We start from the raw sequence: 17,248 nt of genomic DNA, 5'->3' as shown, positions 1-17,248 counted from the left end.
CTTTAAACATAAATGTGAATGCATGCACACTCTCAGCTGTCACAAGTTGTTTGCACAATCGTTACGACAAGCTCAAGGGTATAGAGTGCTGCTCCTTTGCTGAAGCACAAACCCCTCTGCACAGGCCATGCTGGGACCAAGGCCTGTGGGTGCTGCCTGTTGGCAAGGCATGAGAAACTAAAATAAAACATCCTGTCAGAGATGGTAGGGCATAAAATCCCCCTTCATTCCCCCGATGAGAATAGAGACTGTTGTATGCTACACTAAGAAGCCTGACAGAACTATCAAGGAATAGAGAATACGTGTGTACGCTATCCTTGAAGGTCAGAGATAGAAAAGGTGACAATTCGCCCTTAAGAATCTTTTAGATTGCTGTTTTCATTGGCTTATTATTTGAAAGATTACAGTTTTCAATGGCTTAAAATCTCTTCCTTCACAGCGGTAAACCTGTGTTAAGACAAGTTGAATGGATTTTGCCTATTATGCCTTCCTATTAATTGCCTGTCCCCTGTCACTCTACCCCCAAAAACTCTCTCATGTGGTTATAACAATGGAGTAATCCAGCATATTTCCCAGCAAATTTAGAGAGCTTCAACATAAATTTAATTCAGTGTTTTGGGTTTGGGTTTGGTTTTTTTTTTTGCTAATTTTTATTGCAGATAAGTACGGTTATCTGAAATACCTGTTCAGTTCTGGATCCTTACTACTGCTTAATAGCTTCTCTACCTACTGTAAAGCACAGCTTCCAAATTACTGCATAAAAAAACCTTCCAAGTTATTTCTACTGTATGAGTGACATAAAAGCATCTGATGTTGATATTTAATTCTTACCACGATACCATCATTACTATCAAACAAGAATGTCTCACAGGAAATAAGTATTTGCTTGCTACTCATTATTGGGCCAGCTCTGTCTGCATCTTTGCATTTTTATGTTAAATTCTGTAACAGATAATTCTGTGAGGATAGGACATTTTACAAACATATTTCACATTTCTCTACATTATCTTAAGACACTTCTGACTTGAATTTCAGCTGCAATGGTTGCTGTGTAATAGGTGAACAGACACAGTTCTTATAAGGAATTCCTTGTTACATTGGCTGACTCTTGCCCTCTGAAAGCTTTAGCTTTCCAATTTCTTCCTCCTGTAAAAAACTAATGAGGTCCCTTCTGTACTGCTCCATATTGTCAGTCATTCTTCATTGCAGTGGTCCTTTAAATAGCTTTTCTGTCATAGAAGTTGCTCTAAAGGTGTTAACTTGGTATACTGAAATAAATGCATTCATTCACCCTAATTACAAAAATCACTTCTCTTTATAAGTCTGTAAAAATCTATTTGGGTGAATGGTACTCTAAGTTATAATCTAATTTTAGCACACAATTTTTTCCAACCAGTATTTTTTTCTGTTCATTGTTGGGAGCAGTATTGTTCACTGTATAACAGTAATTGTATTTAGTGTACATCCTTTTTCTATTTTTGTATAATATTTTGAATAACTCAAAACTTACAAAAGAAATAAAACAGGCTAACAGTTGTGAAATTGTATAACCTGCATTTCTTCACTAAAAATGCCTTAAAACTAAGCTTCTAATCTTGAGCTTTTGGTACATGCTGTTTCACACTGACTTTCCATTAGTAAATAAATTTGTATCTTACTACACATACAATAAATATTCTAGAAAGTACAGTTGAAGAAGTTTTATATATAAAACCTTTTCTGTCATATTACAAATGCCAACTTGAGTGTTGTGGCAATCAAAGACTGTTTTTCACTGAACATTTGCTTTGACTAAGTTTCAAATGTATGCACCTACTCAAGTCCAAGAGTCTTTATAGCATCTAGCTCTACAAAATCTGTTTGAGGTCAAGAAACATTTTAATGAAATGTTCTACTTCTAAACACTGTCATTATCAGATTATTTTCAGGAATAACAATAACTTGTACATGTAGACAATTAATTTGCTGGGGAGTAAGCTATGTTCTTTTTCCCAGTTTGAATTATTTAAATAAGCTCAGTCATAGTATTTAATGGCTACTGCTTGCTATATAAACATTTAAATATATAAATTACAATACAAATGGCCTTCTCATTTTTTTCTTGTAGTAGTTGATTTTTTTAGTGATTATTTACACAGTCAGAAAGGGAAATTATCTCACCATTGATATAAAGTTCTGCCAATGGATTTCCAGGGGGTGGGGAACCCTTACAGCACTATCCAACACAGAATATCTGAGGAAACCTTTTTCAAGTCCTAAACTTCTATTTAAAAGGGACAGGCATATACAGTGCACAGTCTCAATGAATTCCGTGGCACTGCTAACATGCGTAACAGCAGATATTTGCATAGCATTTGTAGACCAATGCTTAAGAGAGGTTTATTGTTAGGTGCTGAAGCTGTTGGGTGGGGTTTTTTGTTCCAAGAATCAAAATATTTTCTTCATATTTCTAATGACACAAATGGAAGACAAGGAAATCCAACCTTCCTCCCCTCCAACCCCCATCAGAACATGGGAGAACAGCTCACAGGGGGTGGCATTCTAAGTCATGCAAATAAATCATTAATTAGTTACATAAGTGGTTTTATAGAATCATGCAAATGTTAATAAAGAAAAAGCTAGGTAATTCTTTAGCTTTCCAAAACGGGTTTGTATTTTATTCCTGATAATGATCTGTATCGTTCAAACTGTACATCAAGCTCTTTATTCTGCTGTCGAATATATGTCCCAATTCTTAGTACCTACTGACACAACTATAACAACTGCAGATACCAATTCTAGCTCCTTCTAGTCATACTACATGACTTCACATGATATTCTCCATAATCCTACTTCTACTTGGTCCTACTCCAATAGAGTAAACCGAAAGGTCTATTTCAGAAGGGAAGTGGGAGTAAGATGCAGGATGGGTTACATTAGCTGTAAATTCCTTGACTTGCTAAAGAGGATGAACCAACAGTTCTGAGAATTTGACTTTGCTGGTTTAAATAATTATCAAGGCAGTCTGAGTTTGTAAAAGGTACTTTCTGTTATTTTAAAAATCAAAACCCAACAAATTAGAGTCTTGCCGAACCTGCTTAACTGTACTTGCTCAATAAATCTGCAAAACTGATGTCATTTTTCCTAATAATATACATAAAATTGCCAGCATACAGCATGGAAGGGAAAAATGAAACATACTAGGACCCCACTGAAAATCCTATACAGTTAATATGCTTAGGACAATGAACAAATCTGATGATGCAGACAACACTGACTATTCTACACATCCAAGAACCTATTCTTGCACAGGGAGAGGAAAAAAAAAAAAGAAAGAAAAAAGGGAGAGAGATCCATAGGATGCTGTTAGCAGGGAGGCAAACACAGGGCTGGAATAACCATAAACACGTATATGCAGATCCACCCCCTAAAAGAATTTTGAGCGCTGGAGACATGGGTATTGGCATGCCTAATACGTACAATATCAGTAACGAATACACAGCAAAAGGTAAAGTGAATTAATACAAAATAAAATTTATTACGAATATCTAATTATCATAGGCTGGCTTTGCATTATCAAGTACCACAAACCAGTAGATGGAGATATCTAAGGCAAAACCGCTGACACTGTGAATCGGCACCCAACCTTTATGCATTTTGAGAGGGTTACTTCCAGTCTGGCCCCATGAGCTGAATATCCATTAGCTACTGGAGCATAGCAGATACAAACCTGGAGACTATAATTTGATTTTATTTCATTTGTAATGATTTGAATTTCCACGTTCTGAGACTCCTCCCTAATGTGAGCCAAACTGCAGCAAATACAAATAGCCAGATTTGCCTCAAAATGTCATGCAATACAAATAAAACACTAGCATAAATGCATCTTTTAGATAACGAGTTGCTAAATAAGGCTATCTTTGACTCAAGTGCTTTTCTACAGTGGACATGGCTACTTCTGACCTGATGTATACTTACTCATAGTAACAATCAAGAGTACAACTGCTGCTTTAATTATGCCATTTATGAATCCCTAAGAAATCTAAGGAATTCCCAAATGGTGAATTCAGGATTAAGATGGTTCCTGGCATCTTCCCTTGGTAGATGTAACAGATTTTTCCTACAATGTCGGCACATGTGCATGAGCCACAGGGCCATGCACAGCTGGGAATACCCCCTCTGTGTTACCTTAAGCATGGTAGATATCTCACAGAATCAAGTCTTCAGGTTTGCTTTTGAAGTATATTCTTATTTTGATCATTTTTCAGCATTTTGTTTGCAAGAATTTCTAAAATATGTGCATTCCTGCTATGCTCCTAGAAAATAAAAATCTTTGAGCTTTAATGGGAAAATCAGAACTACAAACTGTTACCCACTCCTGTGTGCGTCTACAATATATTTATGGAAAAGAACTTTTAGCATTAGACAGTAGAAATGATTATGCTTGATGAACATGTATTTCAAAACCAGGGAAAAATGCTTGAGTGGCTTAGGTGACTGATAATTTTTTCTATATTACTCAATTTCAAGAACAATGAAAAGTTAAAACAAGAGAAAGTTCATGGAAAAACTGTGAGGGGAAAATCATGAAGAGTGCATATTCTGTTCTTTGAAGAAAAAATTGGTAGAAAACTATAAATTATTTACAGAATTATTTCCATAAGCACCTTTGGCTGATTCTCCTAAATGACACGAAACTTGCAGTTTTGACATACCTTACTTTGTACAGCAGACATTTTTGTGCTAGTGAACTTTTTCCCTTCAGAAGACTTTCTTTACTTCTTCCTTCCATTTTGCTTCTTTTCAGGGAGTGAGGGGAAGTCCAAGGCTAAGCCCTTTCTAGTTGCTGTCTGCCAAGGATCTAGCATTAGGAGGTTTCAATAACTACAATTTTGTTGACTAACCAGTTGTATTTACAGACACATGCTGCTTTGTTGTCCCACTTGTTTAATTTGTATCACTGTCTTCACAAAAGGGCCTTCACTCTCTTTGTCATCCATGACAAAGCATACTTTGATATGTTAGCTACTAGAGAAAATCACTATGTGTAATCAAAGAAAATACCAGCAGTTTTGCAATCATAGAGCCACTGGCATCCCTAACAGATGAGACATTCATGACACCACTACAAAGTGATTAAAGATTTTGCTGCAGACTACTGATAAGACAAATGTCACATGCCAATTACTTTATGACACAGACTTAAGCCATTTCAACATTCAGGCATCTCAAATTCTTGCTTGAATTATATATGTTAGTGAATAACACTGCTTTTAGTTTGCAGCGAGGAAAGTATTTTCACTCTTGACAAGTGATCTCATATACCAATATGGTTGGGGTTTTTGTCCTGAAAAAAATGGAGGATATCATCATGGCATCACACCTGAGTCAGTATCAAAATACTGTGGTGTTCCATATTTTCCTTGAACTCTCAATTGATCAGACACAATAAAAACCCGTAAAAAAGCCCAACCCTCCAAGACTGCTACAAAACAGCGGCAATATTCTACGGGCATGAGTTTACAATCCTTTATTACATTTATGTAACAGTTTTAGCTAAATGTTTATTAGTATGGTCTGGTAGAATGGAATATATCCCGATGAAAAAATGATTAATTCCATTTCAACAAGCTCTAAGAAAAAGTAAACTGAGTCATTTTATCACTCTGTTGATTACAAATGGTGTCTACATGAGAATTTAGGTATCTAATTAATTAGTCACAGCTGAAGATGGGTTAGATGAACCCTGCCTTTAATGACCTGCAGAGCAGAGTTTTACTTTCAAAATGAACAGCTGACTCCTTTACTTTCTCATTTTGTGGTAAGGTAGCGAGTCAGACAACTTTCTTGTCAGTCCATGAAATATTGCTAATAATAACATTTCTTTGTTCCAAGCCTGTGCACTCTCATTCCCTTCGTAAAGGTAGACAGCGGTAATCGAGCAGGTGGTTCCACAACCATGCCACCGAGTTACTCTCAAAAATACAGAGCTCTTTTTCTGGCAGCAGAACTAACACAAGTGAAAAAGTAGCTTCCCTCCCAGCCGCACCAGTGACTGCTAGCCTGAATACTGTTCTAATGTCAATTGCTTTGCTCTTGATTGGCAACAGTAAAAACGAGAAAAGACTCAATACTCCTTTTTACAGAACCACTACTGACTAAAGAGACACCGCTCCCATGTAGACGCATTTCAGAATTTTCATATGTAACTCTGAGCTCTAAACCAAAAACAAATTAATACCAGTACACGGAATCTCAAAAGAGGTAAAAGCACACACCAATAGCCATGCTACAAAGATTAGACAAACATTAACCTTTTCATGAAAGCAGCAAGTAAAGAGTATGAATGCTAAACACAGCTTCATAGTAAGTTGACTGCCTTTTCACATCTTACCTGAGCAAGCCTAGCTGTTTACACTAATTACTTGGTTTACACAGGGTAGCAGGCACAGACCAGATCCACCAGTGCTGCAACAACCCAGCTGAACTCGGCACAGCTGTGCCAGTTCACATGTGCTGGGGTGTCAGTCAGTACACCTACCAAACTGTTTATGCTATTCAATATTAAAAGCTATTGGTTACATTCTAAAATATCACTTGGATCATCTTGGGTTATCAGAGACCTTCAGAAATGGTATTGTTATAGCTCTCTCTTAGAATAAAGCACAGATTTAGATTACAATACAGTTTCAATTCTAACTAATATTTACATTCATTGCTAATGTCCAGAAAATACTGATTTTTTTAATTGTTTGGCCCAGCAATTATTTCAGCTGCTTTTGAATGAAAGTAATAATTTCCTAATATAATATAACCACATATGCAAACTACTGTAAATGCAGATTTCACGTTGCAAAGCTTGGCATATAACTGTGAGGTATATTTCTATGCATGAAATAGACGGAACAGGAAATGTAGTTGAATTAGTATGTTATAACGAACAAGAAAAAATTAAAAGTTCATCAAACAGCTCTCTAGCCACTATCAAAATTTCAGTTCTGCCTGACTAACACTGGGGGCTCTGCAAGGAAATTCAAAACATATAAATCAGGTTTTAATCTGGAACAGTAAAAATAAGCAACATAAACCACAGAATAAATCAGGAAGAACTCACCTTAGAATCCAAATACCTTGGGCTAGAGGAAGGCTTGCATACAGCCTACCCTGCTCTTACATTGCCTCTAAATGTCTGCCACTAACACCTGGACCTTCAATTATCCCAGCACAGCCCTTCTGGGAAAAGTTTTGTCTGAGTAATTTTCAGCAGGTATAACACCAAACGTAAATAATTTTAAAATGGAAGGACAATGCAGAAGAGTTGTGTTAGTGTCTTTTGTATAAGGACCTTAAAAGAGATGAGTGCAAAAGCTAAGCATAAAATCATACCATTGCAATGTCACTTTGTTAATGATTGTCCTGGTGTATTCCTCATCTATATTTGCTATGCCTGACTGCCCTTGGATTTTTAGCACTAAGCAGGTCACACCAAAATTAAATTTGAAAAGCTGAGTATCACTTAAATATTTACGCTGCTGTTTCTACAGCAGACTTCAAACTCTAGAACAGGGCAGTGCATGCAAGAGTGCTTTGACAGTGTACTGCAATTGAGCAAGTACATCTCCATGCAATAACGTCAGCAGTCAGGAAACATACGGTGTGTCCAACTGGAAGATAAAGCGTCTGAAGAGCCTCCTTGTCACCATCTCTAAGAAGTGAGGAAGGGAGTGGAGTAGGAGGAATGGGTGAATCAAACACTGTGTGCTTCTAAAAGACAGTGGGAACCAGCACCTGACAGGCTAATGTGCGTGTTACCTTTGCTTTACAAACTTTTCTGTGGCTTCTAAACAGTATTTGCAGGAAAGCTTCAGCTAAGCACTGCACTCACTGAAATCTACAGGAATTTTGGCTAATTGAACTTCACAGGTTGCAAGGTTCCAATTCTAGATAAAGGCACCAAGACAGGGAGAGAAATTAAACGTATCTAAGGCCACCTAAGAAGTCAGCAGGGTATTTGGCTTCCAAAGCAGCAAAGCAGCAAAATTCAGCCTAGCATGGCACGTGTAAGTTTAAGAATATTGGCGACCTGTGGCATTAAGTGGATTCGTGTTTGGCCAAATAGGAAGGTATTTAAACACTTTTAAAGCACACCTCTGAATTCATGCTGAGATATTCTGACTCGACACCTTTTAGTCCAATCAAAGGCAAATATTTACAGTAGGACAATGGTGAACTGATTTTTTTTCTTATTTTTTTTAAAATGTATTTTATTGTTTCTTATCTCTCTAAGTATTTACTTTGCTCACTTTCTTTCTGTAGTCACTTCTTTTCCACAAATAATAAGTAACAAGGGCTTATTAGTGCACTAAACTTTGTATTGTTATATAAATATCTAAAAGGAAAAAAAGTATCAACCTTCAGGAACTTTGAATAATCTAGAACTTCTGCTTACATAGCTTTTTATTGTATCCAATTTTAGGAAAAATCATCATTATGGATCAATACTGTCGCTTAAAAATATACGAAATTACAGGTTACATTGTTGGTCCGTAGGAATATGAACTATCATTAAGTATATCAAACTGCAAGTTGTAATTCTAAGGTCTGAGTCCCAAACAAGTCTTTCCTTCCAAATGCAGAGCAGGAAGGACAGTGAGCCACAAAATTATTTTCTTATTTTTGAAGGGTAACTGAATGACGGCCACACCAGGATGACCAGAGTACACTCCTCCCTTTTTGTGGGGAGAGCTTCCTGGCTGTAGAAGGTGTGCTGAATTTATACTAAAGGCACTATGAAAGCTGCAGGAGGTTGTAGATTTCTAGTCAAGACTTCAACCTCATCAGAAGCAGTGGGTTAGAGCACAGGACACAAACACATATGGTGTTTGTACTCCACTGTAAATAAATCCAGCTGTTGTGGGGAAAAGTGCCCCAAAAGAGATCTTGTCAACGATCTCCACTGGATTTACCAGGCTCTTGTAATCCCCACAAGCTCCCAACCGTGACCTTTGTTCTTTTTGGTTGTTTTCATTAATTCCACAATGGTTTTTTTAGAAAACAGATTACTATCCCATTCTTCCTTTCTGACATCAGACAAGAAATCCTATTATTATCTAGGAAAGAATCCTCCATTCCTGGCTTTACAGATTGAATTTCGTGTTGATATTTGGCAACAGCGTGGCAAGGCATAATAAATTGTTGTCTCTGTGGATTAGAAATGCTGAGAAACTTGTAAATAATTGGGGTTTCTGTTTGAAATATTGTATTTGGAGACTTTAAAATTCAAGAGAGAGTCATCATGTCTAAGTTTCTGGGCATCAGCTATTTTACATCTTTATTCCATTTTTAATAGATAATGGGTTCAAAGAAGTGCCACTTTCAATTTTCAACACAGATCCAGAAAGAACATTCATATGTCTTTAACGGGCATTGTATCTCAGACTGAGCCTTTGAAAATAGTGCAACTTGTTTTCATGAAGATTCTCATTTGTATTTCCCTGGAAGTTCTTCTCTTTCTACTAATTTTTTGAAGAGGAAAGAGGCAATGAATAGAACCTTGCTGTAAAATGAAAGAGGCATAATAAGAGTGAACTTTTTTTTGGCATCATCTCTTGCCTTTTATAAAAACAGTAGCTGACAATTATACGTTCTGTTTTCTTGACTGTGGCTGTAAATTAAAGGGGGGAAAAAAAAAAAAGTTAAGCAACTGAATTTCATTATGTCTACCAAAGGGTCAATATCTATTCTTCAATATATTTCTGAAGCACATTAAATTAGAGACCAAATTCAAATCATATATTTAACAAAATATTTCCATTTAATCACACGAGCAGGACTTGTAAATAATAGAGTTCAAAGCTTTGGAGCAGATGGTCTTTCTGTTTTAATTCTTTATCTGATCTGCTGTATGCCACTAAATCTCTGAGTTTCATTTGCTTTATTCAAATCCCTTGGCTATTCAGGACACACTGTGTCAAAGCATTCTGCTGTGGAATTTCAGCTGTTTTATATATGCTCCTAAACGAAAAGAAAACACATGTATATTTTGTACACACAAAGAACAACACAATAAAGAGCACAACACTGAAAAAAAAAATAAATTCTTCCCTGGTGACCTATTTAAATACTCTGTGTGTATGTGATGTATATGTGTACATATACAGAGACAGGATGCAGGCACTTAAGGAATAGGTCAGATTTCAAAAAGTGCCTACTAGAAATTCAAAAGCAAAAATAGTTCTAACTACTTTAAAAATCTTTATCTATGTCAATTTTAATCCATCATTTAATAAATATATTTTACCAAAACAGGATTCAATTGGTTTAACTCCATTGCTACTAATCACTTGCGCTAACATCAAGGTTCAAAGCATTGCACATAATAGCTGTGCCAAGTTCATTTTGGCTAACTGTTTAGATTTAATAGTATTGTTTTTAAAGGATTTAGCTCTACATTACCTTGTAACACGAATGACATAGCCTCTTTTTGAAAACTTTATGGAGTCATAAAGCTGGCTTGAAAAAACCCATACATCTTCTTGATATCTTCCTTTTCCAAATGTGACTGTAAAACCATGCAGTGAGATGCACATCACCTAACATTGAGTTACTTGGAGACGTAACTTCAAATGCATCTTTCCTTTCTCATTTGAACAATTCATTCAAGAATGAAATCATATGACCCTAAGACTCACTGGTAATACACACACTCCTATATATAGCTTGAGATTTTCAAAGATATCCTCTTAAGTTAGGTGCCTGAAACACACAGATGGACGTATCTGATAAATGCATTACCCTTAGTGAGGTTTGGATTACGTCAGTGGAATTTGGATGGGAAAGGGAAAAAATAAGAATTGCAAGACACATATCTTCCACTTAGCACTTGTTCTTCAAAAGAGCATTTCTGTTGGTAACAACAAATTATATTTGCTTTTATAGTTGGGGTTTTTTTCTTAAAAACCAGTTATTTAGTTACCACAATCCATCATAAACCAGCCTATTTGTTTGATTACATCCAAATATTTTTAGCATTTACTATGGAATGACATGATAACTGTGATAGCAGCCTTTGAAAAGAAAAGGGAAAATCTGGGTTACGTGTGAGCACTGATGGACAGGAATCTCAGCCATGGAGGAAAAATAGTTTTGTCCTACTTTCTGAGCAGATGAGAATTAGAGACAGAATGAGCAACTTCCAATTTTAGGTCAATATTTTCACCCAGGGAGAACTCAGAAAAACATATCATGCTTTGGCACGCAGCAATTGTGTCCATGGAGGCAAAACCATCCTGTGCAACCCTTGACACTTTACTAAAATAAAAACCAGTTACCATTGTTTACATACTAATTAAAATAAGTCAAGAAGAAAACTATAGGATGCAAGGTTATGTATCATGGGCTCTGAAACTACCTCAGCTGCCTACTTGCTCGGATTTTAGCGTACAGAGGTACGTGAACCTCTAGCCATTCGTTCATTCACTTTTCAGCCCATCTGTCTGTCTAGCCACCTATCACAGACCCACGCATACAGCAGAAATACTTACGATTTCTTTGTTCATGAGAAATGAAGGGGAAGATGAAATACTGGAAGTATGTTGAACATTTATTTATTTTTGCAAACATATGTTATTCATCTAGAAAAAAATAGTTTAAGGTCATTGTAGATAATGTAATTAATGCCCTAGTAACAGGACAAGGAATCTCAGTGGTTTTACAGCCACACAATGTCCATGTACTTTAATAAAAATCCCTTGTGTTGTTTTTGTAAACTCAGCTGAGGACCTCAACTTACTTGTTGCTTAAGCAAGACTCTCTCATGCTTCAGTGCAAGAATAAAAACATAGTAAATTATGTTAGCTAAGAGCAAATGAAGGTGAAAACATTGCATATTAGGAAAACGCCTCTAGCCACTAAGAGCGTGTCTATGCGCTAGTGATTTGAAAAGTCACTACTTATAATTTCCTTGGGAAGTCAGTTGGTTTTTCCATTCCCTACTTTTCTGTGCACTGCTAACAACCTCGAATCAAAATGAGATGAACTACATTGGAAACGTCAGGAAACTAAGCAAAAAGTCCATTGCAAGTCTTTAAAATAACCTGTGGCTATTTAATGCTGATCATAGTGACCGGGTGAACTTGGCGTGCTAGGGGACTTGGATAAACAAACCTTCTATTTTCCTTGTGCTTAGGGAAATGATTGCAGCGTTTCGACTGTTATAAGTCAAGCACTTATTCAAAATGACTGCCACCTCGGAAGTTATTGCCAGCCTTATCTACGAATGTCATTGGTTTCTTGGGTCGCACCAAGCCCTTCTCATGCTGCTACAAAGACAAACAGATCGTGTATTTTGTAAGGAGGCGTAGAATGTGCAATATTTGATTTCAAAATCTGGATAGAGCTTGCAGCGGATAGTTTAACTGTAGCATGGGATACCAGTTCAGGTTATCTCTGACACAATATATGGATTTCGGCCTCCCTTGCAGCAGCATCATAGGAGGGAACAGAAATCGGATGGGTGGTGGCACTGAGAGGGGAAGAGGGCAGGTAGCCGGTGCTGGAAACCCAGTAGATGCACACGATACAAGGATTTTTTTCCACCCCGCTGACGCCGGTAGTGCTTTCGAAGCAGCAGACACTGTTGACCGAGGAGTTCATTTTCTCTTTACACTAAGCAGAGCTACGGCAGCTGACCGTGCTGCGCTTGTGGCAGTCAGCGGCGTCTGACATTTCCGCAGAAGGCTTGGCGCCGGTGAGAGGTGCCCTGAGCTAAAGCCCCGGTAACCTGCGGCGGGCAGGTGAGCGGCTGCGTGACGCCCTCCCGCCACCGCCGACGCCGCTCCGGCCCCGCGGCGCCCGACTTTCTCCTTCTTTCTCCGCACAAGTGTCCGCGCCCGCCGAGCGCGCCCCCGAGGAGAGGACGGTCGCCGGCCGCGGCTTAAACTGCCCTTAACTTCCAGCAGAGCCGTGCCCCTCGGTGACCACAGGTGGGCCGGGGCCGGGGCCGGGCCACCGCGCATGTCCCGGGGGGGCGGCCGGGAGCGCCTCTCCCGCCGCGGGCAGCGAGCCAGGCGCGGCGGCCGCGGGCTCCGCCGGGGCGCGGAGGGTCCTGCCGCCTTCCGCCCCCGCCGGGGCAAGAGCGGCGGCGGCGGGGCAGGGCCGGGGCCGGGCAGTGCCGCCGCGGCGGGGCAGGGCAGTGCCGGGCCGGGCCGGGCCGTGCCGCGCCGCGCCGCCGCGGGTCTCCGGCCGCCCCCCGGGAGAGTGGCGCAGCGGGGGCAGGGGGGGCCGGCCGGCCGCCCCCGGGCACGGTCCGCGGCGGGGCCCTGCGGCCGCTCCGGGCGAAGGGGGCACCTACCGATCCAAGGCGTGGGAAAGTGTGGGAGAGCCGCCGGCGACGGGAGCGGGTTTCCTACGGGTCTCGCCCCGAACGCCCGTTACCGGGCTTGAATTAGGACTGCACGGCGGCTCCGTCCCCGTCTGGCTACGTCCACGGGCTGCCGCCGGGTCCCTGTACGTGTACACGGGCTACAGGCACACCCGCGTAGTGCTGCATCCTCCACGTTCCTAGCTAGCCTCCATTCATACTTCTGCCGCGATTAAATATTCGATCAAAGGTCGAACGCGAACGCAGACCGGTTATATTTTTAATGTGCGACCCTTAAAATAGACTGTTCTGTAGGCTGCGAGTGTCTAAAGATTCTCAGCGCAGCCTCCCCCCGGCCGTGCAGCTCCCCCCCCCCCCCCCCCCCCCCCTCAATAATAATGCTGCAGATTGTAGAAGGATTTGAGTCTGCAGCCAGAGAGAAAGGGATTAGGGCGAGAGCACTGGAAGTTAAATTGTGCTGCATATAAAAAATGGGCGGATTGGTCTCTAGATGAGAGCTTGGTACCACCTTCCTTTCTAAAATAAAATCTCTCTGGCATGAAGTCACAGCCTATTTCACATCCGGTTTACCCTGGGACGTATTACTACTGTCTTGGTAAAGAGAAAGCTTTTGTGGTAATAGCGGCGGTCGGAATATTGGGAAGCGAAATTTGGGTGCTAAGCCCGGAGGAGCGGAGCGGCGGCGGCGATGGCCGAGGCGGAGTGAGCGGCGGGAGCCGGAGCCGCGCAGCCTCCGCGCGGCGCGGGCGGGAGGGCAGCCCCGGCACAGCCGGTCGGCGGCGCCCCGCGCGGACCCGCGCCCGAGGGGCTCCGGTAAGGGCGGCCGCTCGCTCGCACACGCACACACACGCGCACACGCACGGACGGACGGACGGACGGACGGAGGGACGCGCACGGACAGACAGGCAGACACACACCCGCACCCCTCCGGGCGCTCCCGGCTGCGGGCACCGCGTCCCGGCGCGCAGGCGGCTCCTCTCCCCTCTCTCCGCAGGTACCGCCGGGTCGGTGGGATTTTTTCCTATCCCTCCAGCTTGAAAATCCGCAGCGATCGATGGGCATTTTAATTTACCTTATTTATTTATTTTTTTTTAGCGTGGACTCATTTCCACCGGTCGCTTGGAAAAGGTTTTTTTGGTTTGGGGGCTTTTTTTTTTTTTTTTTTCCTTTTTTTTTTTTTCCGAGGGAGGCGGTGGGAGGGGTGGCTTTCTCAGGGTGAGGGGGAAATACAAAGTTGAAATGCTGGGAGGAAAACAAGTCTCGATTTGCACCTCAGAGATGGGCAAATCTCTCACCGGGAGTCAAAAATGCATCAAAATTCCCCCCCCCCACCCACCTTTTTTTTTCAGTGGGCGCCGCTGAAATTCTCCCAGAAGCGTGGCTCTTCCTCCCATTTTGAATGGGAAACCCAGAGCTGGTTTGGAAACCCAGAGCTGGTTTCACAGGCGGTGCGGGCTGGGGGAGGCCAGAGGCTGGGGGCGGCCAGAGGCTGGGGGCTGCCGGCGTCGAACGCTCCTTGAAAGTCTTTGTTAACATTTGCTTTTTCCAGCTGCAAGAAACTTTCCTTCTCCAGGATTTACAGTGCCTTATTGAAGCGGGGGGTGGTGTTTGGAGGCGGGGGGGGGGGGGGGGGGGGGGCGAGCGTAGAGCTCAACAGATCAAGATAGTTCAGAATAATTCACTTTCCGTTCTTTATCCCGAGGAGCCTTTTGCAAAGGCAGAAGTTGGCAGGACCGGGAGAAGGCGATTTTTGAAGTCACAGATGTTGCCTTTCCCTTTGTAAGGGGGCTGATCACAGGGCAAGTTAAGATGCAGTCTCGTCCCTGAAGATCTTTATCCACGCTTTCCTGCAACATCCAGCTCCTTCCTATCCAGTTAGATCAGCTCAGCCCCACTCACTGCTTATCTGCCGATCATTTGCCTATAAAGGCATTAATTATATCCCATTGCTTACATACCGCTTTGTAATGATATTTTATTGATTTAAATTGTCCCTGAGAGTGTACAGCGAATTAGGGTAGCTTTATTTAAAGGTACAACAACATTTCCGTGTACGGTGCTTAATTTTCTCAGGTATTTAAAAAAACTCCAATTCACTATTGGGGGAAAGTACAAGCTTCATATTTTATTGCCCTTATTTAATGTAATGAATACTAAAAATCAACTGGATTCCAGCACACAGTATATAGATATGTAAAGGGACCTGCAGCATCTCCTGGGCAATCAGTTGAATCCGGAACACCGATTCCACAAATATCGGCTAACTTTGTATTTTATGGTTTATTAGAAAGGTAAAGAAACCTTCTGAGTTGTGTTACTTTCTACTCAAAGGTAAACTGAGAGTAACTCAGTGAAGTCTGGAGAGAGGACAGGAGGCATTTGGAGAGGAGAAGGCTGCTAGTGCAAAAACATTCCCTAGCAGCAGTCAGAGACTGGTAGAGATTTGGGAAATGGTGTGTAGGTTGTCAGCACATGGTTTGATTATGAATCGTGCCCTTTAGCCCAACAAGAACATTAGCGTGCATATGTAGCAGCAGATCACAGAGCCAGAACCTGATCATTTGACTCCTATGATGCTAATATTTCAGGGACGAGGAGAATAGTACTATCTGTAGAAGAAAGTTGCTTCTATCACATCAAAGCAAAGCAGTGGCTGTAAGGGAAGCACTGCTCTTCCTCAGTCACGCTACCATACACTGACACCTTCCAAGAGGTTTGGAAGGACTCGAGCCGAGTTCAAGTCAAACAAAACCCAATTACGCTTGGTTAGCTGGAAATGTTATGGAGGCGCCTTGTCACATTTTCAGCACAGGAGGAAACTGAGTAAGAATTGCCACAGAGTTTGGGGACAGCATCTTTAACTCCTAATTGTTTTTGTTAATGCTCAAGAATAATGCAAAAAAGAATACACCCTTACTGCAAAATAAATCCCACCCTAAGCCTCTGTGTCTAAAAGTAGAAGGGGAACAGGAGAAGAGCCAAGGCCGTGCTCCCTTATTCTGAATGACATGAGCTGTAGTATTGTGAGGTCATTGCCTGACAGCAAATTATCCTGCAAAAGTTTCCAAAATCAGACTTTTTTTTTCCACAGTACCTGTTTTAATGTAAGGGATGTTGATGATTATTTTCCTTCTAGTTTCAGAGCCCACCATGAAGAGACTCCTGGTGCTTTGTGACTGCCTCTGGGCCTGGAGCCTCCTTCTGAATGCATTGACTGAAAGAAGGTGGGGAGATATTTTTTTAATGCACCAACATATTTTAGGAACTTGTAATTTAATATAGCAGCATAAGACAAATACTGCATGGGCTGCACTACTACTAAGTGTATTGGGGGAAGTTAATCCCTGTTCAAATCCCAGCTAAATCTAACCAAGGCAAGTCTGAAAGGAAACTACAATTCGTTTGCATAACATCTTTTTTTCAATATTGTGAAGAAAAAAAAGCAAAAGCTTTCTGAAACAAATTGAAACTAAACTACCTCTTAAACACCTGTGCAATCCTTTCTACTCTTATATAATGACTGCTCAGAAATACAAGTTTCTTTAGAGGGGGGGAAAAAAGTGTAATTAAGGGGTTTTTAATCTCTTTTAAGTGCTATTTAGTAACTTTATTGTCCCTGCAAGCAGATGCAAAACTTTCAGTTCTTTGTTGGTCAGGATTGTGTCCTAACTTAGTAGCTGGTTTTGCAAATCCGAAGTAGACATTCCTGGTGAAGGGAGACTGCTTGGATGAAGAAGAATTTGTAAGCTCAAACCCCGTAACAGTTTATGTTTGAAAGATCATGCTGCACCAAGTGTTTATGGAATATGTATTGAAATCATAATCTAAAAATAACAGTAGTATTAAGAACAATTTTTAATCATACAACACCTTATCTAACAACTAGTA

At 41.0% G+C, this 17,248-nt stretch overlaps 1 protein-coding gene across 3 annotated transcripts in view; it reads left to right on the top strand.

The window, feature by feature from the left end:
- The first annotated feature begins 12,919 nt into the window (after window positions 1-12,919).
- GABRA1 (gamma-aminobutyric acid type A receptor subunit alpha1) overlaps window positions 12,920-17,248 on the top strand; it is a 42,784-nt gene continuing 38,455 nt past the window's right edge. The window contains exons 1-2 of one of the 3 annotated variants that reach the window (XM_049829329.1): window positions 12,920-12,962; window positions 16,497-16,584. In XM_049829329.1, coding sequence (XP_049685286.1) covers window positions 16,511-16,584 — 74 coding nt within the window. In that variant the 5' untranslated portion in view covers window positions 12,920-12,962; window positions 16,497-16,510. Of the gene's footprint in view, window positions 12,963-13,785; window positions 13,956-14,140; window positions 14,355-16,496; window positions 16,585-17,248 lie in introns of those variants that run through there. The other 2 variants (XM_049829328.1, XM_049829326.1) reach the window with 2 other exon arrangements.

The sequence above is a fragment of the Accipiter gentilis genome, chromosome 26 (assembly GCF_929443795.1).
Source record: "Accipiter gentilis chromosome 26, bAccGen1.1, whole genome shotgun sequence".
Taxonomy (NCBI): Eukaryota; Metazoa; Chordata; class Aves; order Accipitriformes; family Accipitridae; genus Astur; species Astur gentilis.
The sequence above is the reverse complement of the archived record's forward strand: the minus strand, read 5'-3'. Positions and strand labels throughout refer to the sequence as shown.